The sequence below is a fragment of the Agelaius phoeniceus genome, chromosome 7 (assembly GCF_051311805.1).
Source record: "Agelaius phoeniceus isolate bAgePho1 chromosome 7, bAgePho1.hap1, whole genome shotgun sequence".
Classification (NCBI taxonomy): Eukaryota; Metazoa; Chordata; class Aves; order Passeriformes; family Icteridae; genus Agelaius; species Agelaius phoeniceus.
This window is the reverse complement of record NC_135271.1, coordinates 30,468,639-30,489,603: the sequence shown is the minus strand read 5'-3', so window position 1 is coordinate 30,489,603 and position 20,965 is coordinate 30,468,639. Positions and strand designations below refer to the sequence as shown.

Sequence of the window (20,965 nt, the reverse complement as noted above, 5' to 3'; positions counted from 1 at the left end):
AGCTTTCCCCAAGTTGCACAAAACACTCAAGCAATAAATAGAGACCTGGTATTTTGGGGTACTTACTTTTGTTGGTAGTCTTTAAGCAATTTCTTGGCCTTGTTGTATTTCTTTTCAAGGGCATCACATTGTTCTTGAGTCTCTTTAAGACGCTCATTTACTGTTTTGCATAAATTTTGTGCTTCTAACCAGTAGGTCTCTAACTTTTTAATTTTCTCTTTGCTTTCATCCAAGTTTTGCTGTAGTTGGGCTCGATTAAATTTCCATTCATTTTTTTCTGCTTCAACAACTTTTAACTGAAAATATTAACACATAATTAATCTAAACTAAAAGATGAAATAAAACCCAGTTGTTGATCTCTACATTTTAAGTAGAGAATAGTAAATAATATTTACATACTTATCAGTAATATGAAAACAGGACACAACTTTTAAAGTAATCACATCAACTCTTCCAACCCTTGCTAATCTAACCAAGTTTAGAACTGAAACCCAAGAGTCTTTTCCTCATTGGTATTGCATCTTTCTAGACAGATTAAATGACCAAGACCTGTATTATTAGCTTATATTGTTCAAGATCTCACCAGAACTTAATATCTCTGGAGAGGCCTACTTTGAATACCTTCAAAGGCAACTGCAGATAAAGAATCTTAACCTGTATAAGACAAGCTCCCTGTCCCACTACTTTGTTACCTATAGCTTTTTGAATAAAGATAACACAACCAGCTTATCTTCCCTGGTAACTTTATATGACCCTAGTCTTCCAAATCAATGATGGCACGTGCAGGGTTTCCTTTTCTTGAGCTTATGTCCAAAACCATCAAATATCCCCTCAGTAAAGGAAAGGGATGGCACCCCTTCAGCTTGACAGCAGCCACATTACACACAGGAATGTTAACATGTGAAGCTCTCCAAGCCTTGGAGGAGTGAACAAACAAGATACAGCTTAGTTTGTCCATGCCTCCTTCTCTGGGGACACCACTTCCACTGAGGAAATAAATCACTACTTTTGAAGCCAGTTAAGATCACCTGCCAATGGAACAAGGATGTTGAAAGGACCAAGAATTTATTGAATTTAAAAACGGGGTCATAAGTTGTACTAACACCAACATTTTTAACAGCTTTTGTGCAATCCAGCTGGGCCACATACCAAAAATACTAGGAGGAGGAGGAGCACTGTCAGAAATCAAAAAGGGAACTGTCATAAGTAGCTTTGTCTGCCTTGCCTCAACAATTGCAGAGTGCATGAAACACCCCAATAGGTACTGCTACTGAGAATTATTGCAAACTGAAGCACTATGCCCTCTTCACTTGCTACCTGTTCCTAGCAATGTGCTGCAAGTTGTCCTAGGATATGTCGTTCTGAGCAAGGCAACACAGAAGGGCAACAGAATAAAGGAAGCTGCTTGCTCACACACATTATTTTCAGAAAAAGGCCACGTATAAATCTGCATCAGTGGAAAAAGCAGCAAAAAAGAAAAAGAAACACAGAGTGTGCTCAGAATAAGCACAGGCATTGAATCAATCTTCAGCAAAAAACAAATCTACTGGAAAAAAACACTCTGCCAGACCAGGTCAGAAATTTGAGGAGGGAGAGAGGATAACAGAAATAACTTTCTGGTAACAGAAAGACAGCCACAAACCATTGTCTGGCCAAATCTCAAATAAGACAAGTTCAATCCACTGATAATGTTCTCATTTTTGTTTATGAGCTGTTTCATACAGCTCCCCACAGTATTCAGCTACTCTAAGCAGTAATACTGAAATGTTCCTTTTAAAGTGGAGACTTGGGGGTTTTTTCTAGTTGTTTTATGTGACTTTTGGGGCTTTATTTGTTTGGTTGATTTCTTTATTTTATTTTATTTTTAATTTGAGCATAGCTTTTCACTTAGAAATGTCTGTCCAGCATAAAGTAGAGAGTGCCTGAGGCATAAACTGATTGCTGCCTTTTGCATTCAGCCTATTCCTGGTAAAATCAGTAGCCACAAAAACAAAGCAAAAATCACCCACAAAGCAAACCACCCAACAAAAAAACCTTACCAATAATTATATTCTTTGAAAACTTACTTTCTCCTTCAGTTGATTCACTTCAGCTATTGTTACTGCATGTTTTAATTGTAGCTGGAACAGATGAAAAAAACTGTATGAGCACACACAAAATTACATTTGAAAATGTTAGTTTTAAGTAGTTCTCCATGATACCCTTTTTCCCCAAACCATTGTTAGAGTGGTATAAAGTCAACATAATTATTTGTCATTTACAGGAGAAGTCATCATGAGCTTTTATTTTAAAAAAAATAAAAATTACTTAAACTTCAAACAAGTTCCACAATACATACCCACCCTAAAAATCTCCCATTGTTTTCTATATATTAAGCTGAAAAGATTATGATAAGGTTTCAATGTGCCAAGGTAATGAAAAGCAGCAATGCACATAAGATGATAACTGGGACACAGAATAAAGGAAAAACTTAACAGTACTAAATATTTTTACAATCAGCACTTAAAAATAAATGTGTTGGCTTTATTTTAAAATTAAGCCATGTATTTTTACACCACAAATCTTCATAGGATTATCAGAAATCAAAAAGACTACACTTAAGCCATATATAAAGATTTTTTTAACAAGTATTAATTGTTCCTTGTATCTCTCTTTCCATCTGTAACCCTGCGGGGATTTTCTTTTTGTCAAGGCACATTGCACCAATCCCAAATTAAAACTGGTGAATCCATGACTGTTCTGCATTTAGATTATGTCAGTAACAGCACAGTAATGATTCTACATGAGATTATAATTGTATCCCAAGTAAATACAGCACTTAAGAAGCTTCAATTTGTGGCAATGCTTCCAAACCTAGAAAAATTGTGAATGTTCTCTAGAGATCAGCAGCCTGCAATTTCTACTTCGTCAATGACTCTGGCAATGTTATCAAGAGAACAAACTTAAGAGATCTGCAAAATACCAATCCAATACCAAAACAAAAACAAGCTGATGTAGCAGCAAATAGCATCTGATAAAACAGTTTCTTTGCAGTATATTTTTCTCCTCCCAGAGTGAAAATGACAGGCACTTAAATCTACCAGAGAAGCCTGGACTCCTAAATGCCGAAGTCTGTACCATTTAAGTCTCTGACTAAATCCCACAGCCCTGAATAAAGCAAATATGCTCCTTTATAAAAACCCTGGGAAAAGAGAACCATACTATTTCCAATTATGTTAAGTTGTGATTCAGAGTCTGGAATGCCCTATTGGGTTTACAAATCCATTCCTTCCAAAAGACACACCATAAAAATACTCTCCAAGCCAAAAATATGCCTATCTACAAAACCAAGTCTTTTATGTACACAGATATCTCAGAAGGCTGCAGGGACTAAACCAAGAAATTAGATATGTATTTCCTGTCTTCCTGAAAAACATCTCACAACAACACTTGAGACCATTCAAAAGAGGCATATTTGCATAACCCCCATGCTCTCTGCAGCTAAATCCATTCCACTGGGCAGCAAACAAGCACAAGCCATCCTATCTATCTAATGCAATACTCAGACAACACGGACAGAGTTGGGGCTGGGTTCTACCACCTGTTTCCAAGGGCTTTTTAAATTTAATTTAAATCAAAAGATTGTTTAATGGAAATATGCATAGGGAAACTGGATATAAAAAATTAGAGAAGATCTACATTTCAATGGACAGTTACCAGAGATATTTATTGGTGACACTGGAAAAAAACCCCACAGCAACGAGAGGGAACATGAAGGAGATTCTATCCAAATCCTACAAGGTTCAGATGTTCCCCAGTGCATCACAAAGAATATTTAAGAAACTGCTACAACACCTCTTTAAATTTAAGAAGAGACTCTGCTGAATCCATATCCAGTAGTAAACCAATATCTTCATTTTCAGGAAGATCAAAAACTTCTACAGATTTTCCATGTAAATGTGACTCATATGTATCCTCCTCCTCATCATCATAGTCATCATCCTGACAAAACGAGAAAATCATGACATTCTGTAACACATACACTTTTGCACTAAGGTAATACTTTGGCAATAACCAAAGTACACAATCAAGGAATCCAACCAGCTGCAAAACTTTTCTTGACTAGTTACTATTCCTTTTAAATTTCCTATATCTATGGTAAGTGTTAAAGATGACTTGCAAACACCTTCATCAAAGTTCCACAAAAGAGAGCTAAGAAAGACATGCACAAAATTATCATGTACAGCTGACAGTTAAAAGCGTATTTTGGATTAGTGATAAAGCAATAACCACGTGCCTTAACAACAGTAGTGTATGAAGTGCTTCTTTTCCTGTTTTTAACAAGTTGCCTGTTATACTTTTTTTGCCCCAGTTTGATTAACCCCCACCGTTTACTCCACTAGCAGAGCATGAGCAATGTTTTACCTGCTCTGTATCATCATGAGCATAGTGCTGCTCGTACAGACACCTCTCTTGCTCTAAGGTCTCACTAATGAGACGGGCTACTTCACTCTCAGCCCCCGGCTTCTCTCTCCCAATCAGGAACCTACAGGGAAAAAACCAAATTATCTTGCAGCAAAAAAATTTAAGACATGCTTAGGAAATGAGTTTGCTACACTGTTGCCTTCCACAATATCTTTGTAAAATTTTCATACTGTGGTTTTGTATTCTCTATGAATGAAAAACGACAAAAAGAAAGTATTATTTCAGAGAAAAAATACATACCTCACGGTGCCTTTGGTGTTCTTTAGTACAGTGGCTGCAAAGAACTGAGTAACTCCCACTAGACTTATGCCATCAACCTCAACAATCTGATCATTTACTTGAATTCTGCAAAATAAATAAATGCTTAGCTATCAGGTAAACAATAGTATTTTGGCTTGAAACATTTTTGACATGACAAATATCACTTAAAACTCACTAGTATTTACAATGATAAATTCTGACTCCATTGAAATTCATTGCTTAAAAATAGTCTCCTCATCCTCTGTTACTATGCAGATCACCAATTCAAATTTACACAGTATTTGACTCGATGTTTTTTGTATTATTTACACAGTGACTGGTGTTCTGGAGTGTCAACATGATTCTGTGGTACTTCTACACATGAGCTCATTTTGAACATCTCTCATATATGCTGTAAGTAGATCTAAGTTACTTAGCAAAAATGTCCTATAATAAAAAAATCATGTTTAAAAATTTAACATAAAGCAGGAATGTAGTCATCACTCAGCTGCATTCAGCTTTTTTTTTTATTCACAGCATTCAGCATATCTAATGAAATCAGCTGGACTCAGTTGGAAATTTGTAAAAAGCATAATCAATTCAATGAAAAACTCACCGTCCATCCCTCTGAGCAGCTCCACCATCTGTTATTGTTTTTACAAAAATACCTAGTTTTTCCAGTCCCTGATCAGCACCAACTCCCATTCCAATGATACTGATGCCCAGACCCCTGTCACCTAAGGGATTCAAAAATCTAACATTAGCTGTATGACATATGATGTAACAGTTAGCAGTATTGAGTTGTTTCAAAGCATTCCAAGTCTTTCTACACAAAAGATAATAGAAATTCACTTCAAAAAAGAGAAAAAATTAGAATATATTTATATGTAGATACTACTTAAAGCCTTTTTGCCCTGTAGCCTTCCTAAATTCAATTCATTATGACAATCTGCATTTAATACTCACTAAATTCACCAGACCAGAATTTGCCACACATCTAACGCTAGACACATGTTCAAAAATTCAAGACCTAAATTTCAGGAATATACAGCTATGGTTTTATCTTTTGTTCCCATAGTATCACTTGCAAATGTTCAAGATTTGACTTGCACCTTTTTCAATTTCCACAGGAAACACTTCCATTTTTTCCACCCTTTTCTCAAGTTCATACTCAGCTGAGGCTGCCACAGGGTCAACTTCTTCATTACGTCTATCATAGTCTTCATTTGAGTAAGTACTGAAAACCTAAGAAATGTAACAGAAAACTTCTTTTAATGTCTTCTCACTTCCTTTCAAACATCATACAATTGAAAGACAATCTATAAGGAAATTAAAGTGGTATTTTCAGAGATCTAATTTTCTAAACAACCATCAATTTAATAAATACTGCTGCTGTCACACAGTTTCCAGCTTGCATAGATGTAACATTTTTAAGTTTCAAAACAATTACTTGAACAGATTTTATCTTACAAATGCACCAAAGAGTTAAAAGAAATCAGTCAGCTCCTCTTTGATATCGTGTGACTTTTTTTATTAGGACTACATTCCACCAAATCCTTCCTCTCTTCTTCCCTCCCCCCACACCATCTGCCAATTGCAGTGTTTCAAACAGATGTAGTTTTCTGATTTTGCAAGGGAATCACGCAGTTTCCCAGGAAAAGGAAATGCCTTGCTACATACATTACTATTTTTAGTATTCACTCCAGCTGAGTTTCTGAATTGTTAAAAATAAAAGATAAACAAACAACACAAATTAAGACAGAAATCTAGAAAGGAAGAATTAACTATATAGAACAGGCATATCAGCATGTTCATTAATTGCCTTTAAGAATTTTGGAAAAAAAAAGGAAAAATATCACACTCCCATTTATCTTAAAAAACAAGGTTTATCTGCTAAATGTTTTGCAGGCACTGAGTGTTTTATCCAACACTCAGTGTAAGACAAAAAGCACTCATTGCTGCTGCAGCAGCCATCTCCCTAATCAAGAACATGCAGCACTGACACTAAGTTCATTCACACTGGTTTCACTATATTTTAGCAACTGTTGTATTTTCTGCTGAGACTACCTAAACAGGTAACTGCAATCATAGAAATACCACAGCATTAACTGTAATCAACATTTTCCCTGTGAATTTACATTCAGTAGTATATAGCTTTAGCTCTGCAGAGCAGTAGCCTCAGACACCAAAAAAAGGTCCTTGAAACAGATTATCAAAATGCAACCAATATAATTCAGTATTTCCTGTGAGGAGCCTACTGCATCACCTTCAGACTACAACTTGAGATCAGTTTCACAAACTTTTCCCAAACCCTGCAAAACACCTACTCCAGACATGTGGCATGGGCAGTCCAGCAAGCAAGATTAGATCCACTTGGCTGAAAGGGAAGGAAGAAACCCACTCTCAGAAATCTTAAGTCTTCCACAATGAAAGAACCTTCCTTAGAAGCTGTTATTCCTAAGTCTTGCATAAAGGTCAATAAATAAACTCCTTGTGATCAACCTTTGGAACAAGACTGGCCTAGTTTCTTTATTTTTCATCCCAACAAAAAAAGCAGCATCTCCAAAAACAGTCAAATTATAATTTAAGATTAATTTTAAACTAATAATAAAAAGGAAGTTCATGAGTGGACAAATGATAACTTGTTATTGAGAAGATCTGAGTTCTTGAGGGCAAATAAAATACCAAGGCATGAGAAAAAACCCCATATAAATTCATATACATATAATCTAGTATTAACAGTATGACTACAATATAAAAAAAGATATCTTAACTATCAAATGGTTGAGCAAAATGTGGAGAATGGCAGTAGTTCATTTTGGAGACAGTGACAACTGTATTTTCTTAGTTCTTTACAACTCAGTGGTCTAAGAGAGCAGAAGATGATGCAAGTAGTTATTATCTACTGAAAAATGACATTACCACAGGGATGAGACTGGCTGCTTGCACAACACTATAAAGTGCTAGAAATTTGGGGAAGCAAAGTTGCACTGTAACAACAGCATTATGTACACTGCAAGCCTTGAGCCACCAGCATTAAAATATCTCTGGAACTTGTAAAAAGGATTTATTACTTTTCCAACCTAAAAGTAACAGAATTGTATTTTAGAATCTTATGGAATTTGCTCATTTTTATGCAAAATTGATGATAGGAATTGTTCATCTACCAGAAGCGGATAACAGAATTTAAAACTAGTGGTCACTTAAATTCCAGCAATGTTTGTAATTGCTAGTAATAAAATAATGGCATAAACATATCTATGCAAATGAAGAATCCTAATAGTTATGCATACTACCTTTCTAAGAAAAGCCAATTTGAAATCAATCCTGAGTAATTCACTAAGAGAAAGAATTCATACTTTTGTCTTAAAGTGAGAGTTGACAATTGTATGAGAACATTTGGGTAATATTCTAAAAACCATAAATGCACAATTAAAAGAAGATAGCCCCATTTCCAAATAGTAAGAACAACACACCCCTCTCCAAACTTCAGAAAAATAATTTTGAGGAAAAACATTAATTTACAAAGAACAGAAGAAAAGTAAAATTTATAACCAGAAGCCAAACACTGCAAAAACAGAAAGAAAAGCAAAAGCACACTACAAAAACTATGTCTGAAGAGTCAAGGGTAGAATACAGAAATTTTTATTCTGTACATGTGGAATCATAACATTGTGTTCATCTTTTATGAGAGAGAAAAAAATGCTGATATTAATACAGAAAATACAGAACTGGTCAACAAGTTGTTCTTGCCAAGTAGCAAAAGTAACATTTAAATGTGGATAATAAATAATCTAAGTTCACAGTTTAGAAGACTGATGAGAAAGCTAAACATGTTCATCCCTACACTGTGTCTGGCAGGGTTTAGTCACTGAATCAAATGCATTACAGACAAAAGAAATTCTAATCTTACTATTCAGAAACCACTGCTAGCTAGAGATTTAAAAATTATTAGTACTGCAACTGGTATTTTTAAAAGATATACTTTAGCAAACACAAATTATTGGCTCAACACAGGGGAAACAGATGAATTTTACATGGAAACCATGTGAATTTCACAAGCCTTTTCCCATAGCTTGTTATATATCCAGGATATTACCCTAACATTAATAATTTTTGGATCCTGTCAAGCTAACAAATGGCAAAATGCTGAAAAGGTTGGGTTTTTTTGGTTAAAATCTTTTTCCTTCAGAATGAATACAATTAACTTGAATCAAAAAAAGTTCTGATAGAAGGCTGAATTTTTAAGAATTATTTGAATTAAATTGTTTTAGACACATAATGGTAAATTTTCAAACATACATAGTGCTCGAACAGCATATATATGTATCTGCAGAGAAAACTAGCTACATTCTTCACACCAGAAAAATTTGGTGTGAAGATGAGAAACTTGGTTTTGCATCTTTTATGAAGATGCTTATCCTCAAGACAAGACCAGCACTCAAAAAAAAACCACCAACAGAGCCTGTCTAAAAGATCCTACTGTTCAGTTCCTGTAACTATTACAGAACTAAAAACTTCTTGTATCATCTTAGTGCCAACACAGAAAATAGCATTATCAGAGAAAAACAACAATGACCTTCACATGCTTCAAACTCTTCACAGCACAGCAGAATGTCTACTTATGTATGTTACTTTTAGAAGAATATTAATTAGTTAGAGGGCAAACACTAATTTACCATGTGCTTGCATGGAGGAGCTGCAGAGTAAAAAGATCACAGTCTAAAGACCTCCATTCCACCATTCATTTCTAGTATATAGATTTGTTTGTGCCTGATGCAAAGCAGAACATTACAAAAGTAATTAAACAGTAAGATTAGGAAATCAGGAACTGCCTGGAAGGGCTTCCAGCTAATTAGAATGGAAGCAACATTGACATCACTTTAAAGTTCTCATGTAATCCTGCAGCATTTGTGGGGAAGCCTCGCAACACCTGCAGTTACAGCAACACTGAACATCCGAGAGAGGCCCTGGAGCGTTACTGATCCCTGCATGGAGCACACCCAGCCAGGATCACAGACCTGGTTCACCTGCCCTCACTTTGAATGTGCCTGTTTGCTGACACTTCATAAAGCCAACATTCAAAACACAAGTTAAAGCTCAGGGAAAATTATCCAATAGCAAACAGCTTCAGCTTTCCAAACGGAGACCTTTGTGATGCCGGGCAAAATGTGAAGTGCTCATGAATAATCATTTGAAATAGCAGCACTGAAGTAGGACTGAAGCCTAATGTACACCTTACAGTTTACTCTTACTGTATCCCTCTTCTGTTCAAATAGACATCTTGCTACTGCTATCCTATTCTTCCCTCTACTTCCAAAAGCTACGTGGTTAGTATTTCATTAGCACTACTTTGTGTATTTTAAGTCAATATTACCTACATCTGATCTAACTCAATTCAGGCTATATAATCATAGAAGTAGCAAAGAGAAATACCATGTTTAATTTGACTTTTTAAATACTCACGCCTTTACTCTTCAAAACATTTTCAGAATGGCTGGAAACTGTTAAAGGTTGATATTAAAAACAATTACACTCAAAATATCAATTTCTGTTACTAACCAGGTAGACAGGCAGGCTTTGCACACTTATGTCCTTGGTACTGCAGCTTGGTATGACTTAATCAAAAACCCCAACCAAGTCAGTTTACATAAATACAAAGGTGCAATCTTGCTTCATATCTATAATACAAACAATTTCATATGGACAATGTCATCATAAATAAATCAGTTTTTTACCAGTCTCATTCTCTACTTAAATTCTCAATAAAACCAGTAAAATTTATTCTTTAGTTCTGTTTTTCACTGCAGGAGCTTAAACACTGTAACCTGCTAAAGAATAAGACAGACAATATGGCATCTATTTCAGTCAGGTTATGCTAGCTACTTGAGAAGGAGAAACATTTACTTTCAGTATTTATTTCTTAAATCCCAGTGGAAGAAATATTGAAGACAAAGAAAAGCATCCATTCAGATTCAGAGCACTGATTTTATTTCATATCAGCTATTCCGAGAACTTCAGAGACAATCCATGATCTCCATCTGCAGAAGAGCTCTGCTCTGACCTGGCTGTATTCCTTCAGCAACTCAAGTTGAGATGTCAATGCTCTCTGACTGACAAAGAGACTGAAAGGCTCCAAAATAAGTAGCATATGACCAGAAGAAGAAAAACTATTCAAAATACCACATAAAAGGGAGCACATTAAAAAAAAATTAGCTTCTGAAAGCTATCTGTGTGTATAAAGAGAGTGACTCAATGAGGAACCTCTGTAAAATTCGCAGGTGTCTTGGTACCAACAGTTTACCCCTGGTGATCCACAGAGATACACATGTATCTATTTAGTATTCACCAAAACAAAAATCTTGGCCTGACCAAACCAAACAGCAAGCAAATCACCATGGGGAACTGCAAAAGAGTAACAGCGAACACAAAAATAGTCCACCTGTATTGTAAAGTCCTTACGAAGAAACAACAAAATAACACTGTCATCGGGGGTACCAGATCAACTCAATTAACTAATCTGCATTAATACTGCCATTAGCAATGATCAGTATCCTGGACCTAAAAAGAAGGGTCAATTCACTATGCCAAGTCACATTAGAGGGTGATGAAAGAAAATGTCTGAAAAATAGGATATTTGACATATTGCATAATACTTTCCTACTAAATAAAAATGTAAGAACCCTGTAATAACCTCTGCACAATCCTCATGATCTCAAGATTACAAAATATGTACTCAGATAATGCAGGCAAGCATCTTTTTACTGATATCCTTCTTAGTGTTCACCTTTCTTTTTGTTAGAATAATATGGAAAGGAGATAAATTATTTTTCCATCTCTCCAGAGGTAAACTGCAAAAAAGTTTCAGCTACTTCTGGTTTATTTTTACCCAGCTAGGATATGTATTCTCCCATACTAACAACACTAATCATCATCAAACGACACTGAATCTTTCAGCACTTCAACTGTTGATCTACTGAACTTGTCTCCTATAAATCTGCTTATCTTTGCTGATCCCCACCACCACCTCAGTGTTTCTTCTAATCATCTCCCATGAAACCATCAAGTTTCTCCCTCCTGCTCTCCACAGCTGTTCTGACAAAGTAAAAGACAGTGCAGGCTGGGAATGCAGGCTGGGAATAGATAGTGATCAGCTAGCATTAAGCCAAAATGAACAAGTAACTTAAACTAAAGCTGCAGCCCTGTGTTCAGTGAGGCCATGAATATGCACTTCTGATACAAGTGCTAATTTCCCACAAACCAATCAGTACTTTAAAAGTACCTTTTCAAACCCCTCTCTCCTTCCTAATAAATCCAGGTGAAATTGCCAGAAGTTCGAAGCTGGAGGGACTGAAAAGGAGAGTGAGGACAGGCAGGTGATAACCTCACCCGATCTCCATAACCTCAACATTTTCTTATTTTTCTATGGTTTTCTAGCATAATCAAATACATTAAGCAGGTCAGCTGGTATGTTGTCTAACTGCATCTGCAGAATAATTCAGTTAGAAATACACTGAGATAATAATGTAAAGAGTCAAGCTGCTCCAGCAGTGAGCCAGGATACAAAAAGAAATTCTTTACTTTTTCTGTTCCAATTCAGATTTCTGATCTACAGCCTCATGTCCTGGCACAGGACTCTTATCCAAAGACTCCTGAAATGCCAAATCAAACTACTCTTGTAAAAATTACATATCAAACATTTACTAAAAATCAAATCAGAAGATGTATGATTAAAAAAAAGAAAAAAGTCAAAGACAGCTTGAGTTGAAAGAGCTTTTTTCCAAACAGCTGAACAACTATCACAGCATCAAAAAACAAGGACCATAAAGGCACCAGAAAGATTCAACACAGAACTTTGTAACACGGGTAAACCTATAAGAGGAATTAAATGCATTTAAGCTTAATAAACATTTAACTTAAGAAACATTTTATTTGTATGAAAACTGAACTTTCAATAAAGGTTTAAAGATTATCTTTTCTCAAAAAAACCCAAAACAACAAAAAAATTCAAATGTGTATGAAAATATATACCTTCTTTCTCCAGTTATTATCTAAATTTTTAATCTCTCATACTGTTAAGTTGCAGGAATGCCATACTCTCAGATGCAGGCAGAACAAAACAGAATTATTTTTTGTGAAAAGTCACCAAAAAGCACCATGGGGAGATTGAGATGAAAATACGAAGAGAAGTTGTATTGATGTTGCATTACAAATGTCATAATGTTGATAAACAGAGCTTCAAAATTAAAATCTATGACTTTAAACAAGCAAACATTGGAAAAGATCCCAAACAAAGTAGTATGGAAAAACACATTACTTCTGTCAAGAAACAAAGTATTAATTCCCGCATATAAGTCAATTCTGTTTAAATCTACTCTCAAATCAAATCTCTATTTTCTTTCATCAACCCTCACCCACATCACATACTTGTTTCTTAATGCCACAGAAGTGTTTTACTGAAGTGCTTGAGCAATGGCTGACAATTGACCAGCCACAAATTCTCTAATTCCTGAAGGAACCCAGGGTTTGGGTACCTTCAACCAGGCAGTGCATTTTGTACCTCTTGTTGTGTATGGCATTGTAAGTACACAAGCGAAGGGTTCCAAACTCAGAGGCTGTATGAAGCTGAAGCAGTACACTGCAACATTGTGTTAAAACACCAGAGTCTACATACTGACCTAGAAAATTTGTCCATGTCCTAAAAGTGCATCTTCTAAAAGCATTTGCAGGTATGCTGTCAAAATCTAATTCAAGGGTTATCTTCATTTAGTTCTTCATTAACTTCCACAGTAAGCAGTTTTGTACTAAAAATGTTGAAGAATAGGAAAGGCTGAACACCACCGACCATTTGTGCCCAGCTATTCATAGAACAGCTTTACTGTGATGTGCAAGACAAATGGCAATACTATGAAGGATTCCCACATTCTCTCAGCAGCAGCTAAAACTAGACAGGTTAGGACAACACAGACTGTGAAACTGCTTTCAGTTTCCCTATGAAACAAATTTATGCTCAGCTGTGACAAATATAAAAGTAATGCCCTTATGAAGGTTTGGGGTTTGTTCTGTTTACTTTTTAAACTGTTTTCTTGACTAAACCAGGTCAAAATATATTACTATTCACAAAAAGCTGGGAACAGACACTCCCATGCAACATAAACTAGATAACACCGATAAGTGAACAGATGCAAACAGAAGCAGCAGCTGTACTATCTTTTCAGCTTACCTGAGCTACAGAATTTCTAAGGATCATAAATCATTGCAGAAGTTAGTCACTGTGCTATTAAAGGCTTGGAGGACAAAGTTTGACAGAGTCAGAGGTGAAAACATCTCAAGAAATCAATTTGAAAACAAGCATTTGTTTTCCAAACAGAAAGTTTCAAAATTACAAACATCAAACAGCACTCAGTCATTACATTTATGTTAATTAAAGTCTTTCAAGGTAATCTCATAACTGACAGCAAGTTAACAGCTACATTACAAAGGCAAAATGAAATATAAAGGGATGACAGAAGAATTACCTGATGTTATTTACATTGTGTGTAATGCTGATTGTTTACACAGTTTACTCAGAAAACTTCAAGACAAAGGCAAATTCAGTTCTCTTGCAAATACCTTGGACTGCAAGTGTGCTTTAGATTCCTTACTGGCTTCATATGTGGCAACAAGAGACTAAAAATTGCTCATGTACCATAACACAAACCCAGGCTGCAAAGTTCTGCTAATAACTGTATTGTATCACTCTCTAAGCTACTCCAGGAAAACAAGAACCGAGATAAAATGTTCCCCAGGGTCTGGAAAGATCAAGCAGCAACGGGACTTAGAGAGTCTGGTCACCCACAGCAAGTAAAAAAATCCAGTAGGTCGTTTATCAACAGCTTCTATGGAATTTAAACATTTCTTTTTAAAAGTTTCATCTGTGCTTGCTTTCACAGGCACAGGGCAACACAAAATAACAGAGTATTTGTGTAATTATGTTCCATCTTTCCTGAAATTATCAGATCAAATTATGTTTTCAAGCCCTGCTACAGATGTCAACAATTACAGACCTCCACCGCAGGTCAGATGCAGTGCTAACAGTGTTAGCTACCCCTGGGAGCTCCACAGTCTCCTTCTTTTACCCAAAGACCTTGCCAATATTACAACTGACTAGAAGCTTTGAAACAGAAATATTAATCAAGTTCTCTTTGTTGCAGCAGTATAAATGCTATTTTTAAGGTGTTTTAAGTTCTATCCATTACCAACAGACATATCCAACCTTCCTTTTGCATATTTCAAATTCAACAGTCAAAGCTCCCTCACTGCAGAATGCTGCAGAATGTGCTTTTTCTTGCCCAATACATTCTGAACATTTTGAATTCTTCAACTCTACTAGATACCTGCTAAACAGCAACTGCAGGAGACACAGATGGTTTCTTTGTAATCACTAGAGGTTCAGAATGAAAGCAGCAAGAACGCAAGGGCAGCCTGGCCTCTCTCAGGAACATCTGTGAGGAGAAGAATCACAGACCTTCTCTAGTGGCTACGAATGTCTGAAAATGGCACTCACATTTTATTCAACTTATTAGTCTAAAGCTGAAAGAAGAAGCTACTAGGATAAACTTCTCACTATGGCACTGCTCTTTTAGCTACCACTGAGATCTTTTTTCTCTTCCAATTTAAGATGCACCATCTATGAAGAAAGATGGAGAGATTTCCTTCTGTGAGGTAAAACTGGGATTTTCTAAAAGGTTATTGAGATATTAAAAATACAGAACTAAAGAAAGTTCTGGGTAGGCATAAAAAGTTGGAATTCTTTATTTTATAGAATACAAATCCCCAAAACCATATAAACAGGACTTATTCCCACTAATTATCATAGAAAACATGAAGCAAAAAGGCAGACATGGGAACAGAAATCATTGCTTAGGCAAAAGGAACAAAGAGGGAAAACCTATTGAAAATGACACACAGAAAGAGATCTCTACACCAAATGTAGGAAAGATACAGTCAAGTTTCACTGAAGGGGGATACAAGAAGTCAAGTATCACAAGCTTCAATTTAAGGGCCTTAAAAAGTATCTCAATAACCCTATTGCTACTAAATACAGTTTATTCTGCCAATCCAAGTAGGGCATTCTGGCAAGAACGATGTTATTTTTCATAGGAAACCGCTACCAGTTGCTTCTAACCATTCATCTCTTTGTTGTGTAAATGATAATCTGAGACAGGTTGCTTCCTGTAGCTTTCAGAGAAGCAGCTATAATTCAACAGTGCTTGTTACCAAAACCTGAGTTTTGCCTACACAAGAGCTACCATCACAGTTGACACTGAGATTTCTACTAGGGCTTTCAACTACGTCTGGCATAGGCACAGCAAAGAAGGCAAAAGTCTGTTAAGGGCCACTGCTCCAGTAGGAAATCAGCAATGATCAGTAAAACCCTGCCTACAGCAGGAAGTCACTTAACACACTTACAGTAGACTCTACACGGCACTTTGCTCAGATACTGAGTGCACAAATGCATGTAGAAATGGACTGATGCCCCTCTGGCTCTCTCCCAGTCCTAACCAGACTCATTATGCAGTTTTCAATAGCAGCACTCTCCCCTTCACTGCTCCAGGTCACCACTAAAGCAACATCAACTAGAAGAAAGCCATATAAAGTCAGCTTGTCTATGGAGAGACTATTAAAAAAAACCCACACCCAACAAAACTCATATTTTGCTAAATTTTTTTGCCACAATCAAAACATCTTCTGGGGTACATCACTAGTGTGCGTTAGCAAACTGGGAAATTACAGCTCTGTGCAGTGGGAAGTTCAAGAGGCAACAGAATTTTTACATCCCTCTGATCAGTAAAATGAGTCCTGACTCTAAGAACAAAGTGTAAAAGCTGTTTATTAAAAGTTATTTCTTTCAGTCATGTGATAGTAGAAGAGAAGCATGCTGAGGAAAGTCTGTACAGTCCCCTATTCCACCCTTGTCCATGTCTCCCAATTCTGCTTCCAAAGTTTAACAAAGACTAGAATTATTCAAGTCTGCAAGAGGCTATGGGTAAACAGTTTGAGTTGTGGAGCAACTTATTTTGTGGGTATTTTTGGTGGGGGAAGATCAGACACATAAATCTTTTTAATTTGTTCAAGTTAGAACTTACACTACACCTCATTAGCCAGTCTGCCCTATAACTTTGACTTCTGCAACTTCGTAACTGCAAAACAATCATGTTAACACTCCTACGGCTAATTCACCTTATCAGTATTAGAGCCAAACAACATATTATTATTGGAGAGAATTCTAGAATCTTAAAATACAAGAACCAGTAATTTGATATTTTCTTATAGTTAATTCCATAAACAAGTCTGAAGTTGAATATCAACGTTTTCAGGGGGTGGGGGGGGGGGTGTTTGGATTTTTTTTAAACTTTTGTGCCAAAAGGAAAACTGAAAATAATAATTCCTAATGCAATGCCTCAATTCTAAAAAAATTAAAGTATTAAAGGTCAAGGTGTTTGTATCTGCTGCTGAAAAAGTCCAGCAAGTAAAATCGCATGTGCTTCACTACACTCTCTTATGAAGCAGCTGTAATTAAGAAATCACTTGAGACTAACTAAATTTTCTGAATAAATTTTCTGAAGTAGTAACTTCTCTCATACTTAGCATTGAAAAAAAGCTATAAACTTGCACTTCTTAAATGCTTTTAGAACCTAAAAAAACCACAGAAAACCCAAAATTTATTTCCTGAGTATTTTTGACTGCAAAACAATTTAAAAAGAAAAAAACCCCTCAAATGTACTTACTTTGATAGGAGCTGTTGAGAACTTGACTTTTCGGTCTGGTGCTGGGTCTTCCTCTTCAGAAAGTCCAGGAAACTCCTCATATTCGCTGTCATACATATAGTCCTCCTCTCCCTCCAAAATTTCTTTGCCTTCAGGCTCTTGGTTTTCTGGCTCTGTGTCCCTGTCATCATCAAAAGCTGCATTCTCTATTCCAAAATCACTGAAGTCCTCACTTTGCTTTTCTAACACTTGCTCCTCTTCTTCAGTACGCTCTTCCTGCTCTAGAACATCTTGTACTTGTGGAACTGGACCATCTCTTACAGACATCCCATCTCCTTCTTCTTCCCAACTGGTCTTGCTGCCATCCATAAACTCTTCCACCACTTCCAAGGCATAGTCACTTCTCTTCCCTTCCTGTACATCACATACAAGCTTCTGATTCTCTTCATCAACGTGATCTTTCTCCAAACATTTTTTTTCATGCCCTGAGGTTTCATCTTGTGCAACCAGCTCTGTGCAAGTCACCTCTGTGGGAGAAACCCAGGAGCAAACACTATCTGATATCTGCTGAGCAGGCATACTACCCATATTCCACGGGCTTCTCTCAAGTACCAGTTGCTCTCTTTTGTCTTTTCCCAGGGCCTTGCTTGGCTCATCTCCGCAGATCTCAGGCACTTTGAGGAATGCACCTTTCTCCAGACATCCTTCAGCAATAGCAGACGAATTCAAAGTCTGCTGGCCTCTCAAAGGGTCCTGACTTGGAGAACTATCATTTTTGGAAGTTTCTTTGGATTCTTCAGTATCACTGTCACCCAGAAAGCTTTCCAGCCTCCTAGAAATGGGCCCTGCATTCAGGAGGGAAGATTTGGAACCACTATTAGTATGTTGCTGCTTCAACTCCTCATTACTTTGATTTTCAGCCTTCTCCAGTGCAACTGGAGGACTTGCTTCTGTATTAAAACTGAAGTGGTCCACCACATTGCTGCAATCAGAAGCTGAACCATGTCTCCTCTTATCTTCACTTCTTTCACATTTGCTGGGGGAATATCTGTCCACTGAGCTCCGTTGTTTTATATTTCTCTCGAAGAGCTTCCTGGTCTCTGAAAATTTTTCTGCCAGGGCTACTTTGTCCAAGTCCGCCTCATCGTTGCTACGGATGACTTTGTCAGCAACAGAAGACACGGACAATGAATCCACAGGACTGCCACTGGGGCTGGTACTTGTATTAAGAAGGTTATTTTTTTGGACAATGAGAAAAGATGGACTACCTGGAGAAGATCCATACTCCGCTGCCGTGGCCCGGCTAATCAGTTTAGTCTCAGCCGGTGGATTGCTTTCACAAGAGCTTCCCATTTGCAGAAACATATTTTTGATCTTGTGTACTCTGTTACCGTAAGTGGCAGCTCTGCCTCGACTGTGTGTGTCACTTCCCCCTCCATTGGAAGAGGTGCTCAGCTTCTGATGCAAGCCTGTTTTGTTGGAAGCGTTGTCAGGATTGTTTACACCATCAAAAGAGCATTTGATAGCATGGAAATCAGATTTGTAAGCATTTCGGTGTGGAGAAGCACTTCTTAAAGTCCTCTCCCCCTTGCCTTCGGTTTTCATCATTGTTGAAGAGAAAGCTTCCTCCACTCCTTAAGAAGAATGGGAAGAACGATTCTCTAGCACAAAGCTTCCACCCTCCAAAACAGGCAGTGTATATCCCACAGAAGATCCCAAAAGCAGCCTTTCACTCAGTCAGCCTCCCTGCTCGCATTGAAATGGAACGCAGGGGACGCTACGTGGAGAGAAAGAAATCAAAGCGCGTGAATGGCCACATCGGGAGTTATCCCCAGCGCGGATCGCGGTATCCGGAAAGCCATCTGCAGAGAGACAGAGAGTTTCCATTAACTCGGGGCCTCGCCGGCGTGTGACACGAATCCGAAACTCGGGCTGGGAATCGCAGCCCAAGACCCCTCTGCGGGATAAAGCCCATTGTGTCGGCCGGGACGCGCGGACCCAGCTGCTCCCCGGGCACCGACCTGACGGCTCTGGCGAGGGATGCGGCGGCAGGCGGCCGCCCCCCCCGCAACCTCCGGCTGCCGCCCCTCCGCTAAGGGCCGTCCCGGGCTGGGCCAGGCCAGGCCGGCTCGGGCGGCGGCGGGGGAGGGCAGCGCCAGCCCTTCCTGCCGCCCAGGGGAGGCCGGGCCCGGGCCGGACCGCGCGCACGCACCGCGGCGGGGCAGGACGGAGGGGCCCGGGCTCCCCGCGCCGCCCGCAACGGGGGAAGCCACAAGTTTCGGCCCCAAGTTGGGGCTTCCCCGTGGTGGCTCTTTGCGCCGCGGGGCCTGCGGGGCGCGCAGCGGAGCCGCCCCGGTCCCTCGCCCCAAACTTTCCGAGCCAGCCTACCTGGGGGCGGGGGTCCTGCCGCCTCCTTCCCCTCAGCGTTCCCAGCCGCCCAGCGGCCGCACACACCACGCCATCATTATCCGCCGCCACAGCCGCCCGCCTTTCCTCTCTCTCTCTCTCTCTCTCCCTCCCACCCCCCCCGCCCTGCCGCCGCCGCCCCGCTCTCCTCACTCCACCTTCCTCCCGCCCCCGCGGCGCGCTCAGAACCGCCGCCTGCCCGCCCGCGCCGCTCCCCGGCCTCACGCTGCTCCGCGCCCTCCTCCGCGCTGTGTCTCGGGCCCGCCCGCGCGCGCTCCCTGCCTCGCTCGCACACAAAGAGAGGGAGCGGCGGGCGCGCCCCTGCTCCGCTCTCAGCGCCACGGAAGAGACGGGCTGGGGGCGGCGGGCGCGACCGGCCCGAGGGAAGCGCCTCCCGCGCCGGGAAATACCACGCCATAGCGGGATACGGGTTTCGGGTGATACCATGTCGGCGAGGCGAGCCGGCGCGGGGCAGCGTCGGTGGGCGCCGAGCGCTCACCGGTGCCTCCGCCGGGGGAGCTGGAGACGGTGGGGCGAGGGACGCTGGAGAAACTCGAGCGCCGAGCTGCCGTGATGCTGCGCGCTACTTTCAAACCCGGGCCGCCAGCGCGGCGCGGAGAGCGACAGCTGCCGCGACCGAGGCTCGGACAGTTGAAGTAACAACAGTGCCAAACATTTCTTGTTCCCCCTCTTCCTTTCAAAAATCGAGGTGGTCGGTATCAGAGCACAGGAGGATCCACCTGCTGCCCCTGGACACCCTGACGTGTCCGTGCAGGAACGGGGCTGAGCCCGCTGGGCTCCCTCGCACGCTCCCCGGGCGGGAAGTTCCTGCAGCTCCCCAAGACCGGGAAACTCTTGCTCATCATTGATAGCCCCAGGCAGTAATAACCGCAGTTTAGAAAGCAGTGTTCCATACGTTCAGTTCTCTCGTTTGTTAGCCCAAATAAAAGCACTGGCTTCAACCTATTTATCAAAGACGGGATTTGGACGACTGTTTAATTTCGATTGCAGTTCCTTCCATAGGAATAAAGCTCACACAAAATTAATAGAAGAGCACAGAAGAAGAGTACTGGTAGTTACCAATTACCTGGCAACTGTTGTTGGCA

At 39.4% G+C, this 20,965-nt stretch overlaps 1 protein-coding gene across 5 annotated transcripts in view; it reads right to left on the bottom strand.

Moving 5' to 3' along the window:
- LOC129122459 (neurabin-1-like) overlaps positions 1-20,213 on the bottom strand; it is a 41,709-nt gene extending 21,496 nt beyond the window's left edge. For 3 of the 5 annotated variants that reach the window (XR_013183065.1, XM_054636343.2, XM_054636344.2), the window contains exons 1-9: positions 19,842-19,971; positions 17,475-19,315; positions 5,817-5,949; positions 5,321-5,441; positions 4,705-4,809; positions 4,405-4,525; positions 3,835-3,981; positions 2,067-2,120; positions 67-296 (exon numbers count right to left, since the gene is read on the bottom strand). Coding sequence is in view for 4 of the 5 variants with exons in the window: in XM_054636343.2 (XP_054492318.2) it covers positions 67-296; positions 2,067-2,120; positions 3,835-3,981; positions 4,405-4,525; positions 4,705-4,809; positions 5,321-5,441; positions 5,817-5,949; positions 17,475-19,061 (2,498 nt within the window). In the remaining variant the exon portion in view is untranslated. Of the gene's footprint in view, positions 1-66; positions 297-2,066; positions 2,121-3,834; positions 3,982-4,404; positions 4,526-4,704; positions 4,810-5,320; positions 5,442-5,816; positions 5,950-17,474; positions 19,316-19,474; positions 19,720-19,841; positions 19,972-20,084 lie in introns of those variants that run through there. The other 2 variants (XM_077181394.1, XM_077181395.1) reach the window with 2 other exon arrangements.
- Positions 20,214-20,965: the final 752 nt, after the last annotated feature.